Source organism: Melospiza melodia, chromosome 14, assembly GCF_035770615.1.
Source record: "Melospiza melodia melodia isolate bMelMel2 chromosome 14, bMelMel2.pri, whole genome shotgun sequence".
In the NCBI taxonomy this organism is placed as follows: Eukaryota; Metazoa; Chordata; class Aves; order Passeriformes; family Passerellidae; genus Melospiza; species Melospiza melodia.
This window is the reverse complement of record NC_086207.1, coordinates 16,126,545-16,144,384: the sequence shown is the minus strand read 5'-3', so window position 1 is coordinate 16,144,384 and position 17,840 is coordinate 16,126,545. Positions and strand designations below refer to the sequence as shown.

At 42.5% G+C, this 17,840-nt stretch overlaps 1 protein-coding gene across 7 annotated transcripts in view; it reads right to left on the bottom strand.

Moving 5' to 3' along the window:
* SGCD (sarcoglycan delta) overlaps positions 1-17,840 on the bottom strand; it is a 310,429-nt gene that overhangs the window by 44,710 nt on the left and 247,879 nt on the right. For all 7 annotated transcript variants that reach the window (XM_063168909.1, XM_063168911.1, XM_063168908.1 and 4 more), the window contains 2 exons: positions 10,452-10,539; positions 8,129-8,248 (listed from right to left, as the gene is read on the bottom strand). In XM_063168909.1, coding sequence (XP_063024979.1) covers positions 8,129-8,248; positions 10,452-10,539 — 208 coding nt within the window. The remainder of the gene's footprint in view (positions 1-8,128; positions 8,249-10,451; positions 10,540-17,840) is intronic.

Below are 17,840 nucleotides of genomic sequence, written 5' to 3'. Positions count from 1 at the left end.
CCTGAGCTGCATGTCACTGTCCTGGCACCTTCCCTGGTGCCAAGGGCAGTCCCTGCTCCCTGTGCCAGCTGGGACCCAGCATTGTGCCAAGACACTGCACAAACCCTGCTCTGGGCTTCCCCCGCTCTCTGCTGGGACAGAGAGAAGAGGAGCCCAAATGCAATGCAATGAGAGCTTATTTTAGACTGATAATTGATGCTGCCACTGTCAGGGGCAGGTGACAATCAGCTGAGCAGCTCTTGGGGATGAGCAGAATGCAGGGAGACATCAGGTTTTCACTCAGGTGCGGATACACCTGGTCAGCTATTCCCCACTTCCCTTTTTCTTTTCATTTCTCTCCCATTCTGTATTTTTTTGGTGATAATTACAGACCTGCAGCACACCTTTCGTGTTGTATATCACTGCTTCCAAATTGAAGTGGGGGTCTCAGAGGCCTGTGATGAACCTGGTGATTAAGTTTGCCTCAGTGCATCTTCTCTTTAATGTCTGCAGGACTGTGCAAATGAAGGGGGAAGGAGAAGGATCTGCTGTGATTTTTTTTCTAGCTGGAGTCAAGAGGCAATGCATACTGTGCTGTTGGTCTCCATAAACTACTTTTATTCCCCACTATTATTGATCAGGACACATTCAGCAATTTGTTCATGAAAACACCCATCTGAGGAGTTCTCTCCTCTGCAGGTCTCATCAGGATAATATGTGACAGTCTCAGAAAGTGTGTGCAAACAGATGCCCAGGAAGTAAATCCAATACAATGCAGGTAAAAATTATTTGTGACTGCTTCTTCTAATTCCAAGCTTTAAAAGCCTTATTCATCCTTAATTTATGTTTTTAAATGGGTGAGCATGGTAATTGCTGTTGCTCCCCTTGAATCCCATTAAATCTGAAATCAATAAGAGCTCTATTTCAGGGTCCAATAATAGCCTGGTTAGGTTAAGCCAGTGCATTGAACAAAAGCCATGAAGCTTCATTCAAGTTTCTTTCCAGGATCCTATAAAAACAGCTCATTGCAAAGGTCTGTCTGTCTTCCTTTTTTGTCTAAGTGTTGGGCAGCTGTTCTTTTAAGGGCAATCAAAAATTCCTGAATAATGAGGGCAATAATGAGATCATGTGCAGCATCAACGAAGTGTTTATAATAAAAAATGTAATATAATAAAAAAAAATATTCTATTTCTTATTACAGATTATTTTTAGCCCCTGATCTTGGCACTGTATGCACACAGGGAGTGAGCCAAGCCTTAGGCACTGGGCTGGGGCTGGGTTAGGACAGACAGGAGCTCCTTGTGACTCCAGCCCTGCTGGGTGGAGAAGAAAAAATTCTGTCTCAGAGCCCCAAGGAATCAATGGAGCCTGGGTTTTAAACTGGAAAACTTGCAAACAATGAGATGAGCTGCAAGCCCAGAGAGGAGCAAGTGGGTCATTAGTGATGTATGTGCCTGCAGTCACACCATCTCCACCAGCCTCCCTGGCACAGCTCATTTGTCTGAGAACATAAAGGGAAGAACAGAGCAGAGCAGACAGGCTCACACCCAAACTGAGAACAGACACAGGAAAAAAGGTTGCTACAACTTATGCTGACCTCTAGATATTTCCTTCTTGACTAGTTTTGGGGTCCTTCAACACTTTTCCCGCAGCTCAACAATAGCAATGTCATCACTGAATTCCTTTGAAGCTCCTCTCAACATTCTTGTGCAAACTTGCAAAGGAACTCAGGGGAGCACCTGAAGTGGGAATACACAGTGGAAATTTATCATGGAGAATATTGTGTGAGCTTCAAACAGATCAGCTGGGGAGGACACTTAGGAAATAAAATATAAATCTGCCACACTTTTAAACTTGATTTCAGTGTTTGGTAAGGGTACAGTATGTTTCTTTCATAATCCTTGTGACATTTAATCAATATTAATCTGATGGTGGATGATTCCTCTCTTTCCTTAAACAGGATTAAGGGAACACAATCTGAACACACATTTCAGCCTGGACTCGAAGCCTATACACTTTACATAAATGCTATCCTTTCAGCCTGGAATGTACTTTAAGTAAAAGCAAACACAAAGAAAACTCCTCAGTATCTCTCTCTCCCAACATAGCTTGTTCTTGCCAATAAAAAGACAAATTTGCAATCTGGGTGAGTGGATTTTAAAAAAGGAGAGCAATCTAAGTTGGATTTGCCATTAAAAAGGATGGAAAACAGCATCACACCTATTGCCCTTAAAGCATGGGAGCTATCAGAAGTATTCATTCAAGAACTGGTAATTTTGTTTCTCCCCTTGCAGAATGGGAGAAATACTTTATTTGAAAGAAAACATCCAACAGTTTCATCTCAACTACTGGGGAAAAAAAAAACCAAAAACACCCTAAACCCACCCAATTCAACTAAATCAGGTTTCTTTTCTATACAGTTTTTAAATTCTCTGCCAATGCTGATTACAGGTTAAATCCCATTTAGAAATCATAATGGCTGATGTAAAGGGCAACCATGCATGTTCTGATCCATAAATAATCACTGCTGAAGAAGGGCACATGGGTGGTAATTCCTGGAAACTGTTAAATTTCTAGCTTACCCCACCCTCTGAAATGACTGATACCAGTCAAATACCTCTGTGGGTTATTTAATGAAATGTAACTACTCTTGCAGCCATTAAAGTTATCCTGCTGTAACTACTGCAGCAAGTAAGAGCTGAAAAGGACATGCCAAGAAGTCCCTAAAAGTTTAATATGGAGGAAATGTGAGCAGAGTTCTCTAACCAGGCTGGCACTGCAGCCACAGCTCTGCAGGGCTCCAGATCAAGCTGATAATGGAACCCTGAAAATGTTTGTAGATGCAAAGCTTAGGGCAGCTGGGGCAGATGTGTCAGCTCAGTAACATCCACATTAAATCCTGCTCTCCTCTTGAACAGAGAAGGATATTATTGCAAAGGATTTTTTACCCTTCCATGAGGAACAGGACACAGCACCTTGTGTTCCACAAATGCAGAGCAGGTCCCCAACAACAGCCCAAATATTGTCATTTAAAAGAGCTCTCTCCAGTCACAGAATGACAGAATGATTTGCCCTGGAATGGACATTAAAGGTCATTTTGTTTCACTCCCTTGCCACAGGCAGGGACATCTTCTACTAGACCAGGTTGCTCTGAGCTCCATCCAACCCACAGCTTCTCTGGGCAACCCATTCCTGTGCCTCACCACCCTCACAGTACCCCATTTTTAATGATATCTAATCTAAATCTAACTTCTTTCAGTTTAAAGCCATTCCTCTTCCTCCATCACTGCTTGCTCTTGTAGATAGCCACACACTCCTGGACCACACTGCTTTTATTGTTGGTGTTCCTCCACTAAATCCTCTAAATTCCTTAATAAACAGCTCATAAATAAAATGCTGGAAATGTGCCTTGGATTTAATTACTCCAAACTTATTAATAAATTTGCAATAACCTTTCAACAGCTGATTCCTCTTTCCAGGTGCATTCCCAGGCAGCTGGAGAGAAACCTGAACAAAGAAAAATGTTCCCAAACTAACAGTCCTAAAAGTCTAACCTGTGGTCAGCACTGACATGCTCCACATGGTTCAGTGCCCAAAGGGTGCTGGCTACAGGGGAAAAGAAGCCATAAGATAGAAATGGAGCTACTGGCTAATTATTTGACAGGAGAGCAAGGAAACATTGGTGAGATCAAAGGTGCTTTTAAACCAGCCATGGTGCTGGGCTGGCTCACATTGCTCCTGCAGTCTGTATTCTGGGAGATGAAAGGCATCCTACCCTACCCTAAATACAGCTATTTTAGTCAGGGTTTGCCACAGGAGAAGGCTTTAGCCAAATCTTTATCATTAGGCTCCATTAGAAGAAAAGCTTCTGCCATGCTAATCCAAATGTGTGAGAGACATTTTCTGGGGGCTGGGAGCAATCCCTGTATTGTTCTGTTACAGAGAAGGGACCCTGTGGGGTTGTGATAAATCCTATCCTTGCTGGAAAGCAAAACAGTAATTTTAACAGTGGTTAAAAAGCTCGGTAGATTTGTAAGGGGACAACATCCAGCCCATGCAATCCCACCTCCCATACAAACCCAGGGACTGCCAGACTCCTGTAAGCTGCACAAGTGTGGCTTTTGTGGTATTATCTCAGCTCACTGCAATGCATGTGGATTCCCATCAACATTTAGTCTTCAAAAAAAAAAATTGGTTAAATCCATCATAAATATTAAACACCAGAGCATAGTGGCAAGTTACCCTGAAAACAAACTTCAAAAAATAATCTCAAATAAAAATGATGTCAAGGCCCCTGGGAGAACTGACACTGGCATGTCATCAGATGTTGTCTTATAAGGCTAAATTAAGCATCTGACCAGAGTTTAATTTCTGTAAAAACTCATGCTAATTTAAATTGCTTTAGATTTAATTAAAAATGCCTTTCTATAGAGATAATAATGTAACTCTGTTAATTAGTATCAAGTGGCATCTAGAGGGCATATTTAAAAACTAATCTGGAGAATAAATAGAGCTAATTAACAGTCAGAATAATGCTTTATGATTGTCTTTTATTTATAAATGCTATAACGTTCAATAAGCTATTAAATGAAATTGTAATTAATATATATCAAAGTTATTTTTAATACTCTTTTAGCTAAAGAGCATTTCTTACACCCTGTTTTTCAGATGGTCTGGACAGGTTTCATTTCTGGAGGGAGGGAAGGAGGGAGTCAGGATGAGGCAGCAAATACAAATTCAATTAGGAGCAGCTCATTTATCTCCCCTGCAAGGGGCTGAGTGAGGAGCACTGGGGGCTCCAGCCAGGTGTGAGTGAGCTCTGTGTCCCTGGGGTTTGCCCAAAGCTCTGCTGGCCACGGCAGGGGATGCCAGGGAAGGGCTGCACATCACCCCACACACCCCCAGGGCTGGCAGGGAAGGGGCAGATTTTGCCTCCAGAAATCCAAGCCTTGAAAGGCAGAGCTGAGGTTCTGGGGAAAGAAAGCAGCTCTGAGGTTTGCTATGGGATCTTTCAAAAGACCAGACCATGGGGTGTTCTCATTCCATTTGGGGAGGAAAGGGATGCTAAGAGTGAGAAGGTGCTCCCATCCCATCCCATCCCATCCCATCCCATCCCATCCCATCCCATCCCATCCCATCCCATCCCATCCCATCCCATCCCATCCCATCCCATCCCATCCCATCCCATCCCATCCCATCCCATCCCATCCCATCCCATCCCATCCCATCCCATTCCATCCCATCCCATCCCATCCCATCCCATCCCATCCCATCCCATCCCATCCCATCCCATCCCATCCCATCCCATCCCATCCCCACACGAGCACTGGCAGAAGAGTTCAGAAGTGAAAGGGCAGAGTGGAGTCGTTGTAGGGCTCAGTTTTTATAGGGTTCTTGCAGGCAAACAAAAGCTCCCTCAGGGTTATCTGGACCCAGGCAGTGCTGAGTTCCCAACTTGAGCACGGCAGAGGGGATTTTTGGGTCTGCCCAAGGTTGTGTCAGTGTTAGCAGGGCTCAGATCTGCCCTTCCCCTTAGACAGAAGCTCCTGCCATCCTCTTATGATGGCAGCTTTGACTGGATTCACTATATAAAAAAAAATCACTGAAATTACGTCATACATGAAAAGCAGAGGTGGCCAGCTCTGTCTCTCTGTGTCCTTTAATGCTCATAAATCAGAAATAACTCCCCAAAATACAAATCAAATAAAAAGCACTTTCATATGGAAATCTGCACTGCCCGTGCTGCGTGGGTTTTTGAAGCACCATCAAATGCATCGTATGTCCTACTTGCATTTGTTTTTAATCTATAATTCTGTGTATTCTTCCCCTTTTTCATCCCCTGCTAATGTTGAAAAACCCTCTAGATACCCAGAGCAGGGTTCATTTCAAAACAGCAGAGCACCTCTTTTCTCAGGACAAGGATTCAGCATCGGTTTGTAGCACAAACTTCCAGAAAAAAACTTTGGAGTCTGTACAAAGAAAAGAGTTATTGTCTCTGGCAATATTCAAAGCTGGCCACAAGAACTGCTGCTCTGACCTCTGTGGGATGACTTTCATGCCAGGTTGTTGACACACACTTGCCTCTACAAGAAGTATTTGTTCAGTAATAACAAGAACAAGTTGAAATTATTTACATGGCCTAGATGGGTGTCAGCAGACACATTCCAGCAGCACCTGAGAGCCCAAACACCAGAGGAATGATCAAAGGGATTTGACTGTGTGCTGCAACTCGGACTGGCCTTCAGAGCAGACAAAAACACTGCAAGAAACACGAACATATGGTGTAACACTCCCCAGCATGGCAAACAGCCACGGCAAACACTTTTGGAGATAAAATTAGATTGGGGAAGCAAAGCTGGAGAAAAACAAAGCCAAGAATGAACTCAGAAAGCATTTCAGCTCAAGGTCATTGGAATACTTGCTATGCAACATCACCAGTAGTATGATTTTATTTTTTTCTTTTCTGATAGATCTGCAAAAGTCAAACCAGCCTTGAGAAACACTCAGTTACAGGTAAAAATCAAAGTGCAGTACAGTGATCAGCAGATTTTTGATGCTGTTTAGTCTGGAGACTAAAACAAAGCAGTACCTCAAAATAGCTATCAAAATTAATTCCTGGTTTCTTCAAAGTACAGAGGAATTTAAAAGCAATTTTTTTAAAGTATGTAATCTGAAAAAGGAGTAATTGCAGCTTGTAAGAAGGTTCTGTAATTTTTTTAAAATCAACAATGTAAATCTCTTTTAAGGCCTCCAAGAAAACACTTAAAAACTGTTGCTTCCTGACTTCATCTACCCTGCAAGAACTAGCTCTGAAAGGTGCAGTGTGAAGGGAGCTTTGTTAGAGAACATGGATTGTTACAAATGTCCCCAGCTCTGGAGCACCACAAGAATTTTGACTGCGCCCCTTCAAAGTTCTAAGCTAACAAAGATACTCTGAATTTTGTGAAGCTCAACATTTATCCTGTGAAGCCCACCTAACCTTTTATAGCTGGTGACTGAACCAGTGCTGTGTGTAACAACAGTGATGTGCAGAGAGCTCCACACACCCTGCCCACAAACAGGAACCATCCAGAACAGCAGGACATCAGGCAGCAAAAAAGGTAAGGCTTGGATACCAAGTCCCATTTATATGATACATAATAATCTATTAAATAGCTAGAAATTATAATAAAAATAATAATAAAAATACTATCTACATCTATATTTAATTCGAAGCTACTTATTGATCTGTTTTTACAAGAGAAGTAGGGAACAGTTTGGAATGAAAAGATGCATCCAAAACAAGTCACTATAAAACACATATTGGTGCCTCCACAGAGACCAGCAGCACTGTTGTGTGACTGTGAACAGCACTGAGCTACCCACTCTGGTCCTGTGTGAAAACATTCCTGACCAAATCCCAGACTAACCAAAGAGCATGGCTTGAACTGGGGAGCACAACAATTCAACTTCCAGACAGTTAATTTTATATAGCTATCAAATAAGTTTCAGTATTTCCAATAGCCACAACTGTTTTGTTTCTCCAATTAGTAACAAAGAAACAAACAAACAAACAAAAAACCAAAACAAAACCACAGAAATCCAAATAAACAAGAACTGCTACATCCCAAACCCAGACTGTATTCCCAGTTTTCATTAGGAAATACCATTTATTCCTACTTTATTAGGAAAAAAGCCTGGCAGGCAGCCCAGCTGGGGAGGCAGATCCTCCTGATGTTTGTTTCAGAATGCAGGAGGAGCTGGTGACATTGCTGGCACCAAACCATGAACCCTGAGGTTCCCTCTGCACAGTGACTGCAGACATGGGCACATCCCTGGGGCAACCCCTCACTGTCCTCCACCCCAGATCCAAGAAATAAAAGTTATTCAGGTTCCAAAACTGGTTTTAAAGCTATTTCACTTGGCCAGACAAACCACTTCCAGGGGAGTTTTTAATGGAGGGGAAAGAACAAATGGTGCAGGTTAAGAAAGCCCTCACACAGAAACTCCTGGCCTTTACCTGCTTGGAGAAGATTCAAAGCCATAAAGACAGCACAAGGTTTTATCTCCAAAAGAAGCTTCCAGCAAGGAGGAAGAAAATTCAGGCAAAACTTTACTCAGATTTGAAGAGGTGCATATTAAAATTGTGGCTTAATGAACAATCTCTTACCTAGAACTCTCAATCTCTCTGCTCCAACCACCACTTCGTTGTCATCTGCAGAAAACAGCAATTTTCCAGAGAGGGTTTTCACCTCAAATTTTTGGCTGTGTGCTTCCACTGCTTGGGGACCTGGGGGGAAGAAGCTTTACTTTAGGGAAAAGTGTAAGAAAATCACACAGTAGCTTCATACATTCAATAAACCCATTTTCTGAGTAATACTAGCTCAACAAATTGCATCAGAGACACCAAACAGAGAGGCTTTTTAGATCTTATTAGGAAAGGGCAGTTTTCTACCCAAGTAAAAACTGCTCAACTATTTCTACTTATGCTTTTCTAATGCTTATGTGTGCCATAAAATCACCATTGAACTCGGGATAGCTGGGATATTTTTACAAAAAGACAGACTCATCTGTGAAACAGCAATGAACAAATCCAGCCATGCTTTGAGAGTATTGCTGCAGGTGTAAGAGGCATCAAGAGCTCCTGGGCCCATTTTGCTTGGACTGATGCTGCTGTGTAAAAGATTCCTGGTTTTCTAGCTTTTAAACACATCTGGATTAAAATTCTATCAGTGTCATGCACAGCCCAATTAAAAAAAAAAAAAAAAAAAAAGACAAACACCCGCACAGGAGCAAATGTTTTGTTTTACACTCCTTCAATCATGTGCAGGCCAGGAAAAAATGGCATCCTCTCAAAGTGCAGAAAGTTTTTAGACAAGTAAAACTTTCCTTTGAAGATCTTATTTCAATTCTGCTGCTTTTCCTGCAGGCTGCTGTGCCCTACAGGGCTGGAAAGCCTCTGGCAATTCGTTTTCTTGTGGGGGCTGATAAACATCAGCTGCCTGAGAGCCATTCTGTGCAGGTTTGTGAGGCTGCCAAGAGTTACAAAGAGGCTGCCCTGGGTTACTGACCTAGTCAGACTTTGGACAATTCACCACTCATCAGCCCTCCCAACTCCAACCAAGCCACAGCCCTGCTGGAATATCATCCTGCACGAGGCATGTGATTGGACTTGGCATTAATTATGGCCATCTTCAAGACCAGTCTCATTTGTCAAAAGACAAGAAAATTAACACTTGAAAGCCAGTATTTTCTTAAAAACTCCATCCCTACCCTACCCACAGATAACCTGTGCTGGCACCTGGACACACAGAATCATACGTGTGGTTTGCACTTCACACAAGCGAGGCCATGCTGAGATCCCTGGAAATACTTAAAAAGTCGTGCAGCCACACTGAGAAAATGCAGTAAAAATCTGATTTGTGTCTTGCTTATTAACCACCTTCCCACTCATCCTTGCTGTAGGCACAACATGGGACCACATCTTTGCTCCACTGTGAAACCAAAGCTGGTGCTGAATGCATAAAAAGCTCAATAGCCAGAGCATCACACTGGGAGGTATCACTGAGTCCCAAACTCTTGTAACACAGTGGTGCTTAAGTGAACCAAACACCCTCTTGAAACTACATGGAGAACCAACAAACTGAAGATCTTCATTCTGAATGTGAGAATCAGGGAGCCTGGGGTCGAATTTATTTCCTTCCTCCAGGCAAGTTTCACACATGCTGCCTAAATAATTGCTCACTGAAGCTGCATATTTAATTATTTAGTACTGTGACTAAAGGCCAAGATGTTATATAAGCAAACCAAGCAACCCAGTCTCAACTTAGAAACATGTTTATGGATTACTGCCCTTGCCACACACCAATACTTCTCACAGTCTATCCATAAATCTCAGTAAATATATCTCTGTCCCATATCAAATATATATTTTATATCACATATACAGTGCCATATTCTTTATATAATGCATTAGACTATTTCAACCCAAATTATTTATTCATTCATTCAAAGGCTGCCGTGCACTGGGGATTTACAAAACACCCATTTCCCCACCCAACACACTCTTGTTTGGGTGCAAAGGGAGTTCTTCATCAGCAGGAGGACTTTAAATTGCAAACTGTTGCCACGGTTGGGCTCCAGTGTTCCCAAGATTTCAGGCAAGTTATAAATGTCTTCAGAAAAATCTGTTCTTGTTAGAACAGAAATGTCAGTCTGGTGTATGTTCCTCTTGACCCTGATGTCATACAACAAATATTTCTAACTCTGGGCTGGCTTTCAGATGAAAATGATGGTTTGTTTTGTTGTCAGACAGCCCCAGCCAGGTGCCTCCCCAGCACAGCTTTCCTGTCCCTGCCTTTGTTTCTACAGAGTGCAGCCAAGTTTTCATTTCTACTCCACTAGACACCCAGGCTCCCCTCGGCGTGCTGAAGCCAGCAGAGCATCCCCAAACACCACTTTGATCCCTCCAAGGAGCCTTTCCCCCTCCTTACCTGTTACAAGGCGAGTGAGGACCTTTGTGTTCTCGTTGAGGATGTTCACGGTCACGTTCCTGGCGGACTGGAAGTACAGGGGGTTGCCCTGGAACAAGACCACGAGACCAAGGGTGTGAGATGGGGATGGCAGCCTGGGTGAGGCAGCTGGAGCTGTGCCCAGCACTGACCCCCAGCCTGGGGTGCATCCACCCTGCAGGAACTCCTCCTGCCCAGGATAAGCCCAGAGTGGACACCACAGCTCTGTCTGGCCCAGGCAGTGCCTTGCTTTAGGGGTGATTGACTCTACCAACCACCCTGTAATTTTAAAAGGTGATATGGGACCTGAGCTAAGCTCCCAAAGGTGTTTCAGGAGGGTGGTGGACTGCAGCAGTGCATTTCAGAGGCAAATCTGCAAAACTACAGCTTCTGATGACTCCAGTGGGTGACAATGTGTGCCCACCACATGAGAGAGCCGTGCCCAAGGGCTGGGGAGGAGAAAATGTGATTAATATGTGGAGAGTGCCTTAGATCTCAAAGCACTTGTGAAGCCCCTGGCACATTTCCCCACCACACTGTGGCTGGGATGCCAGCCTGTGACCAGACCCATCCCATGGGGTCTGCAGAACACAAGACACAAACTCTTCCCCACTTCCCACTCAAGCACAGAGAGTTCCACCAATTTCTCATTGCAATGCTTTAAACACACCTGAGAGAGAAGAGCCAGAGCAGCTGGCAGCACACAGGGGCCACGCAGTGACCTGGCAACATCCACCTCAGGTACTTGTGCTCAGAGTGAAGCCAAAGCAAACCCACAGCTCCAACCATCTGGCTGCTCCTGCGCGCAAACACAGCCCAGGCACCGGGGAACTCGTGTTCTCCACAGGCAGCCCCAGCCTGCACAGCTGGGCACAGCTGGCTCCTCAGGGGCTACCAGCCACCCACAGCACCAGCACGGGCTGACCCCAAATCAAATCAGCCACAAATCCCATGAGAGAGGTGGAGATTCACCACCAGCATCCCTTCATAACACCTAAAGCACGCAGCTGATCAGATTCATCAATTAACTGAGACACAGAGGAGATAAAATAGCAAGAAGTTGAAAAGTTTTCAACTTAAAATCAGCAAGAAGTTGAAAATTTTTATGCCCAATGTGTTTTTGCCAGCATTTCAAACTTTTTCCATTAGGAATGAATAATCAGGGTGGGGACAGAGAATCCTGTGGGTCAGACATGTTTTCCTTGCCTCCTGGATTTGTAATAAACACAATAATTTCATAGATACCATTTTTTCTGGCTCATGGCAGAAGGATTAAGTTGTCTGCATATAAAATATAATAGGAACACAGAAATTATTACTGGGAGTCCTGTAGTGGACTGCGCCTTCAGGGAACACTCTAGTGATGAACAAACAATTCCCAGCAGTGTTTTCAGAAAACAGACCTCAAAAAACTAAAATAAAACCAACCTCACATGACCAAATATTCACAATAATTACATTTGCTGCCTTCACTGTTTTTGCAGCATGTTCCCATGGGCAACCCTTCAACAATAAAGAGTAGAATGGGGTTTGTTTGATCAATTATAACTAGAACATTTAGGCTACATCCAGGCTATTTACAACTAAATAAAAATAATAATGAAAAAATGAATTTCACTTAATCATTTCCACATCTTGGACCAGTTTCAGAAGCTCTTGGTGCCTCTGTCCCCTCCTACACTAAATGAGGACAAATCATCCTTCTATACTTCTTCACTGTGTCTGACACCTTAAGTATCATTGTATACAAAACTGAATTATGATTAATAATTTATAAGTAAGGATCAGTTCTAATGACTTGTAATGATTCTCCTTTTCTCTAATTTTTATTTGTTATCTTCTAGAACTTCTAGAAATGAATGCTGATTATTTATTACTATTTCATGGTTAACAGCTGAGAAAGAAGAGATGGCTTCACTTGGATCCCCCCTGCTCAGGGACCTGATTTGAGCACACCCAGGAACAGCAGTTCACTGCTGCATATCCATTTCCCACTTACACATAAAGAGTATTTTTAAAGGTAGACAGCTACAATCTGCATAATGTACAGTTATGGATAAGACTATAGCTACTATAATAGCTACTATAAGCACGCCATAGGAAGCACAGAAAAGGTTTTTTTTTTTTTTTTGGGTTTTTTTTTTGACTTTTACTGTTTGAATTTTGCTTATGGAGTTTTGAATGGAGTGTTTTGAAAAAGCCATGAACTCTAGTTCACAGTCAGGCAAGAAGAATAGTTAAATTCCCATGACTTTGAAAACTCTGTTGCTGCTCTTTGTAATGTGAGATTGCACTACAGAGGAACTACAAGATAAGCCAATGTAAAAAGCCACAGAAAGAGTTGCTCTGAAGAAGACCTACAAGACAAGGAAAGAGCTGGTATCCATCTAGAAAAGGCTTAAAATACATAATCAGACACGGAAATGTTTACTCCAGCCTAGTCATCTCATTCACTCATTCAGAACTCAAATTCACACAGCCTTCAAAAAACTAAATTTCCCTAATGGAGGAGTTATGTTTTTATTGGTCTGCAGGGAAAGAACATTGGAAGCACTTAATGCAATGCCTGCTCTCATTTCCATAATTCTTTTTCCATTAAGGAATGAAAAAGAACTGAAGAAATTACTCCCTTTTGCTGAAAATTCGGCAGATTTTCTATCCATCATCTTCTGTTTACAAAGGAAATAACATTGACATCTTTTAAACACTGAACATTAAAAAAAAAAAGTTTCCTCTGTTGCAAGCTTGGTGATGATGCCAGCTTCTTTCAATCACACAGAACAAAATAATGAAAGCTTTAAAAGCCAGTTAGGATTTACAACTGAAAAGACAAAGCCTTCCCCTTCTCTTACACTTTCACGTTACCATGACACAAAATGAAGTATTCTGATGCATATGAGCAGGTGGAAATCTAGATCAGTATGGCATCAGCACCACAATAAAACAGTTATGGAGAGAAGTAATATTTTCATAAACTGTCATAGCCCTTGATGGAGCTGGAGTTGGAATATCAGCATGCAATAAACAAGAACATCTTTTAAAGACTCTTTGGGCTGGTCACGTCCTTTCAGCTCACCATGAACCTACAATTCATCTCTGCAGGAAATCCTGGAGAGTAAATACATCATTCTGCCTCTTACTCCAGCTCATTAGCAGAGCCAGTGCCTTAAAAAATGTGTGCAGACACACAAAAGCATTTGCCACAGCTACTCAATATATTAAAACATTGGACACATGCTGCAGAAAAAAGAATATGAAAAGTGCAAATATATGTCAAAACTGCATAGCTTGGTTCCTCACCAAGCAGAGGTATCCAGTAAAATATAGAAAACTTCACAAAAGGTATCAACTGACTGTTTGCTAGGTTAAACACATGGCAAAACAAGCCAGAACAGCTCACTAGCTGTCTTTCTTTGGCTCACTTTGGAAGAGATGCTAAAAACTCCCAGATCAAAGACTGAAACAGAAAAAGCCCTTTGACTGACAACCTTAATTTGCAGCTGAAGCAATCCCAACTACTGCTGTCTTCTGGGAAATTCAGTACTTTAACAGATGTCCTTAGACTGTTTTAGGGAATTATTAAAAATATTTGGAAATCCTTTTAAATTTTTACAGGCAATTTAAAAATAATGCCTCACAGTTGGCGTGTTTGTAGTTCAGATGGTCAAAAGGAACAGCTTTGACCTGATCCTATGGATTCACAGACTTCACACAGTAAGTGCCAAGTGAAGCTTGTGGAAATAATGGAAATGGTGAATTTCCTGCAGGCTCGACAAAATAATGGTAAAAATAAAATCTTAAGGCATAATCTAGGCTGGCAAGGAGCAGTCTATGGAGAAGTCACTCAGAGCACCATTTTCCTGCTCAACCCCACCTCTCAGTGACATTACAGGAAGCAAACACTGCTCAGTGCTCAGCTGGAATGTCAGAGGGCAGAATCTTGTTTTCTGTAAGGCAAGCAGCCAGCAAAAGCTCTCCTGCTTCTGGCCCACAGCCACAGGCAGCACTCACCTGCCTGCACCCCTGGGTGCTGTTCTGTGTGGGTAATAAATATATTCCCTTCTTCAAATCCAACCAGCAGCTAAATGTGATAACAGCAATAACAGCAATTTCCTGCACTGCTTTTTTCAATGGTAGGGACAGCTCAGAGCTGCACCTCGTTTTTTTCTGGTTTGGAGCAGCAAGAATTCATTGCCCAATAACTGAGAGACACAGCAGTAATTTTAGGGCGCCTGAAATGTTCTTCATCAAGAATGGCAAACCTCTAATGAAAAGCCACAAAGAGACTTCTGTAGTTTCAATTTGTGTGGCCAGGCGCAGAGCAGTGCTGAGGACACCCCATGTTGTGCAGCTCATTCATTAGTGCAGGTATCAGGCACGGCCCCTGACCCATCAGGAAAGCTGACCTGGTGACCCTCACTCTGTCACTTTTGGTGAGCTGACACAGACATGCTTAAATGAGTCCTTCTAACCCAGATCTGCATGCTCCCGAACCACTTGCTCCTCTTTCAAAGGGAAGCACCAGGAAAACGTCACTGAGGTTTGGAGTTTCTGAACCACAAAGGTCTCCAGAACACACTGTGAGCAGTCAATAAAACCAGGACCTGTCCCCAAGGGTGCACTTCCTCCTGCCTTGGGAACAGAAATTCCTTTGGAGAGTATATGATGCTGGAAACATTCAGAGTTGCCCCCTTAAAATAGAGAGTTAGGAGGAGACTGAGTAAAACCCCTTCAGAACTGAGAGATGCTGCAGGATCAGGGAACTGGCACCACCATGAGCCCCAGCAAAGCTCACAGAACATTGTGCAGACACCATGCACCTCCTGAAGAGCAAACTGGGAGCACTGGACAACATCTACCTTTGCCTGTGAAGAAAAAAAATGGGGAGCATCTACTGAACCCCATCCCTAAGGTCCTGCTTGGAACAGCAGCCTGGCCTTCATCCATACCAGCAGAAAATCCAGACTTCACGCTAAACTTGCAAACCAACCATTACTGCTTCTATGTCAAAAGCTCTTCCTCCTTTTTCTGGTCTAGATCCCCACTGCAGGAATAGGATTTTCCCCAGAAGCTTCCTGGCATAAAAATTTAAGGCATGTAGCTAAATCCTTAGGTGATAAGATTGAAAATAGCCCTTAATATGATTTAAACATACTTTTTGTTGTTTAATCACTGAGTCTCTTTTCATCTTGATTTTGTCCTTCAAACAGCTGAACATAATGTTCATGTTACTAAATCCCTTTCTTAGTAAAACTTCTGATTTGACAGCGTAAGCTTTTTACAGCAGAATGAAAGCAAACTGTGAACAGAATTGGTAACAAACAGATTAAAACAAACGTTTTAAAATGGCCCAGTATGTGCTAGATGTGTGTCTGAAGATGGTGATTTTTAGGAAGCAGGCAGTAGGTTCAGTGGAGATGTAACAAAATGTAGTTTGCATCTTCTTCTTCCAGGAAACAAACTTTATCACAAGTGGAATGTGCCCAGGTCATGTAAGCTGGCACAGCTCTGACCTACACTCAAAAACATAAATGAAGCATCATGAGCTTGGTGTGCTGTGCTACAACTTCTGACTTTTTATCAAGAGCTCAAATGCTTAAATAAAAAAAAAATTCAAGTTCTGTTTTCTATACAAAGGTCAGTCACCTTCACAGAATATGTTTTACAGTACCATGAAGCTCAGAAAATACTGTGGTCCCAGCCAGTGTGACATATTCTAACGGCACAGATAGTGCAGGTCCAATGCCACAAACCCCTCTCTTTCATGGCACTTCTTGAAGTTCTTTTAGTAACAATAGAAACAAAAGATAAATTTCCTTCTGCTCCATTAAAGCAATTATCTTCGACTCTTCTTTTTGAAGTGCAGAGAAGGCAGGTCTGTGATATGAGATCTAAATGACTGGGTTCTGCTTCTGGAAGGCTACCCAAAGGGGTTTGGATCCTTCAAAGTGATTTATTTCTGGCAATCTAGGGGTTTTTCTCTTTAGAAGAATACCTGTAATAATCTCATGAACAGAGCGTTTTGAGAGATTGGCTGCTTCTTCAAGATGCCTAATCAGCTACTTTGCAGCTGAGACTCTTCTGAAAATTAAATTACACCATGTCTGCTGATATTAAAAAACAACACTGAAAAATTTCCAAGGCATTACACCTGCCTTGACTTCATTGCTGTTCTTCTTTCTTTTTTACTTCGCTGACTTATAATGCAAGGAAAACCACAGGTGACTTGATGAAACCAACAGACATACACATGAAAATAAAATGCAACTGTGCATGCTGGAGTTCTCTTCAGTATCCGCAGGGGTGGGAAATCTGGGTTTGAAGCATCTATCTGCTTTACAAACATCAGGTTTTTGTAACACCTGAAGGCTGCTGCACATCCACAAAACCTTCTCTGTAGTAGGACTGAAGGGATCATTACTGGCTTTGGAAAAAAGTCTGATGATTGAAGCAAGCTCAGCTCCAGGAGCCCTCTGGTAAGGCAGAGAAATGAAATGAAGAGAGAAGCACAAGTTGTGAAACAACCGGCTAACTCTGAAAATGCTTCAAGCTCTTCCCTGCACTGAGAGCTCACCCAAAGGAGACACACCAGAGTCAATCAAACGTGTGCTGATGATTAACTCAGCATCCCTGGGGAACAGCTCTCCCTTGCACAAACAAATCCAGGCTCAAACCAATGCTCTAAAACAGGTCAACAGCAGACCTGGGTTCTCAGCACACTGCTCAGCCCCTCCAGCATAAAATCAACCAAGTATTCTCTAAACATTTCAATTTCCTTGAATTCCTGTGCAGAAAAGCCAAGCTGCTGCAGCTGCTGCTGCTCCAATCTGATCCTTGTCTGCAAGGAGGTGGTGGAGCAGCAGGACTGTGGATTTGTGCTAAGTTATATCCTATTTTCTGCCTTGGGCTGATCAGAGTCCAGTGGTGACAGATCTCCTGCTGAAGTAAACACACTGTAGGTAGGCACAGGAGAGAGGGAGAGAAAAGAAGAGAGCTCTGCTGAGGCTTAAAAATATTCTAAATCATCCAACACTACAGCTACTCCACTGCTTGTAACTTTTACTCCAGTCAAGCATGCAGACCTCTGTTCATGTGTTTTCATTTTTATGGCCTTTCTGGTGTCCCTACTGCCTGCCTTAAACATCTTTTAAAACTGCCAGTAAATCATACTTCAATACCTATAAAAGATATTGGAAGACACTATCAAAATTATACAGAACTACTAATTTCTTACTTTCCCTTACCGCCAACACTACTTGGACCATAGTACAACCAGAAACAATTAAGATCTCAGTGAATGAGGTTTACAGAACACATGTTTAAGAGCACATACTGTTATTACTCAGAAAAGCACAGCAGTATTTCCCAGAA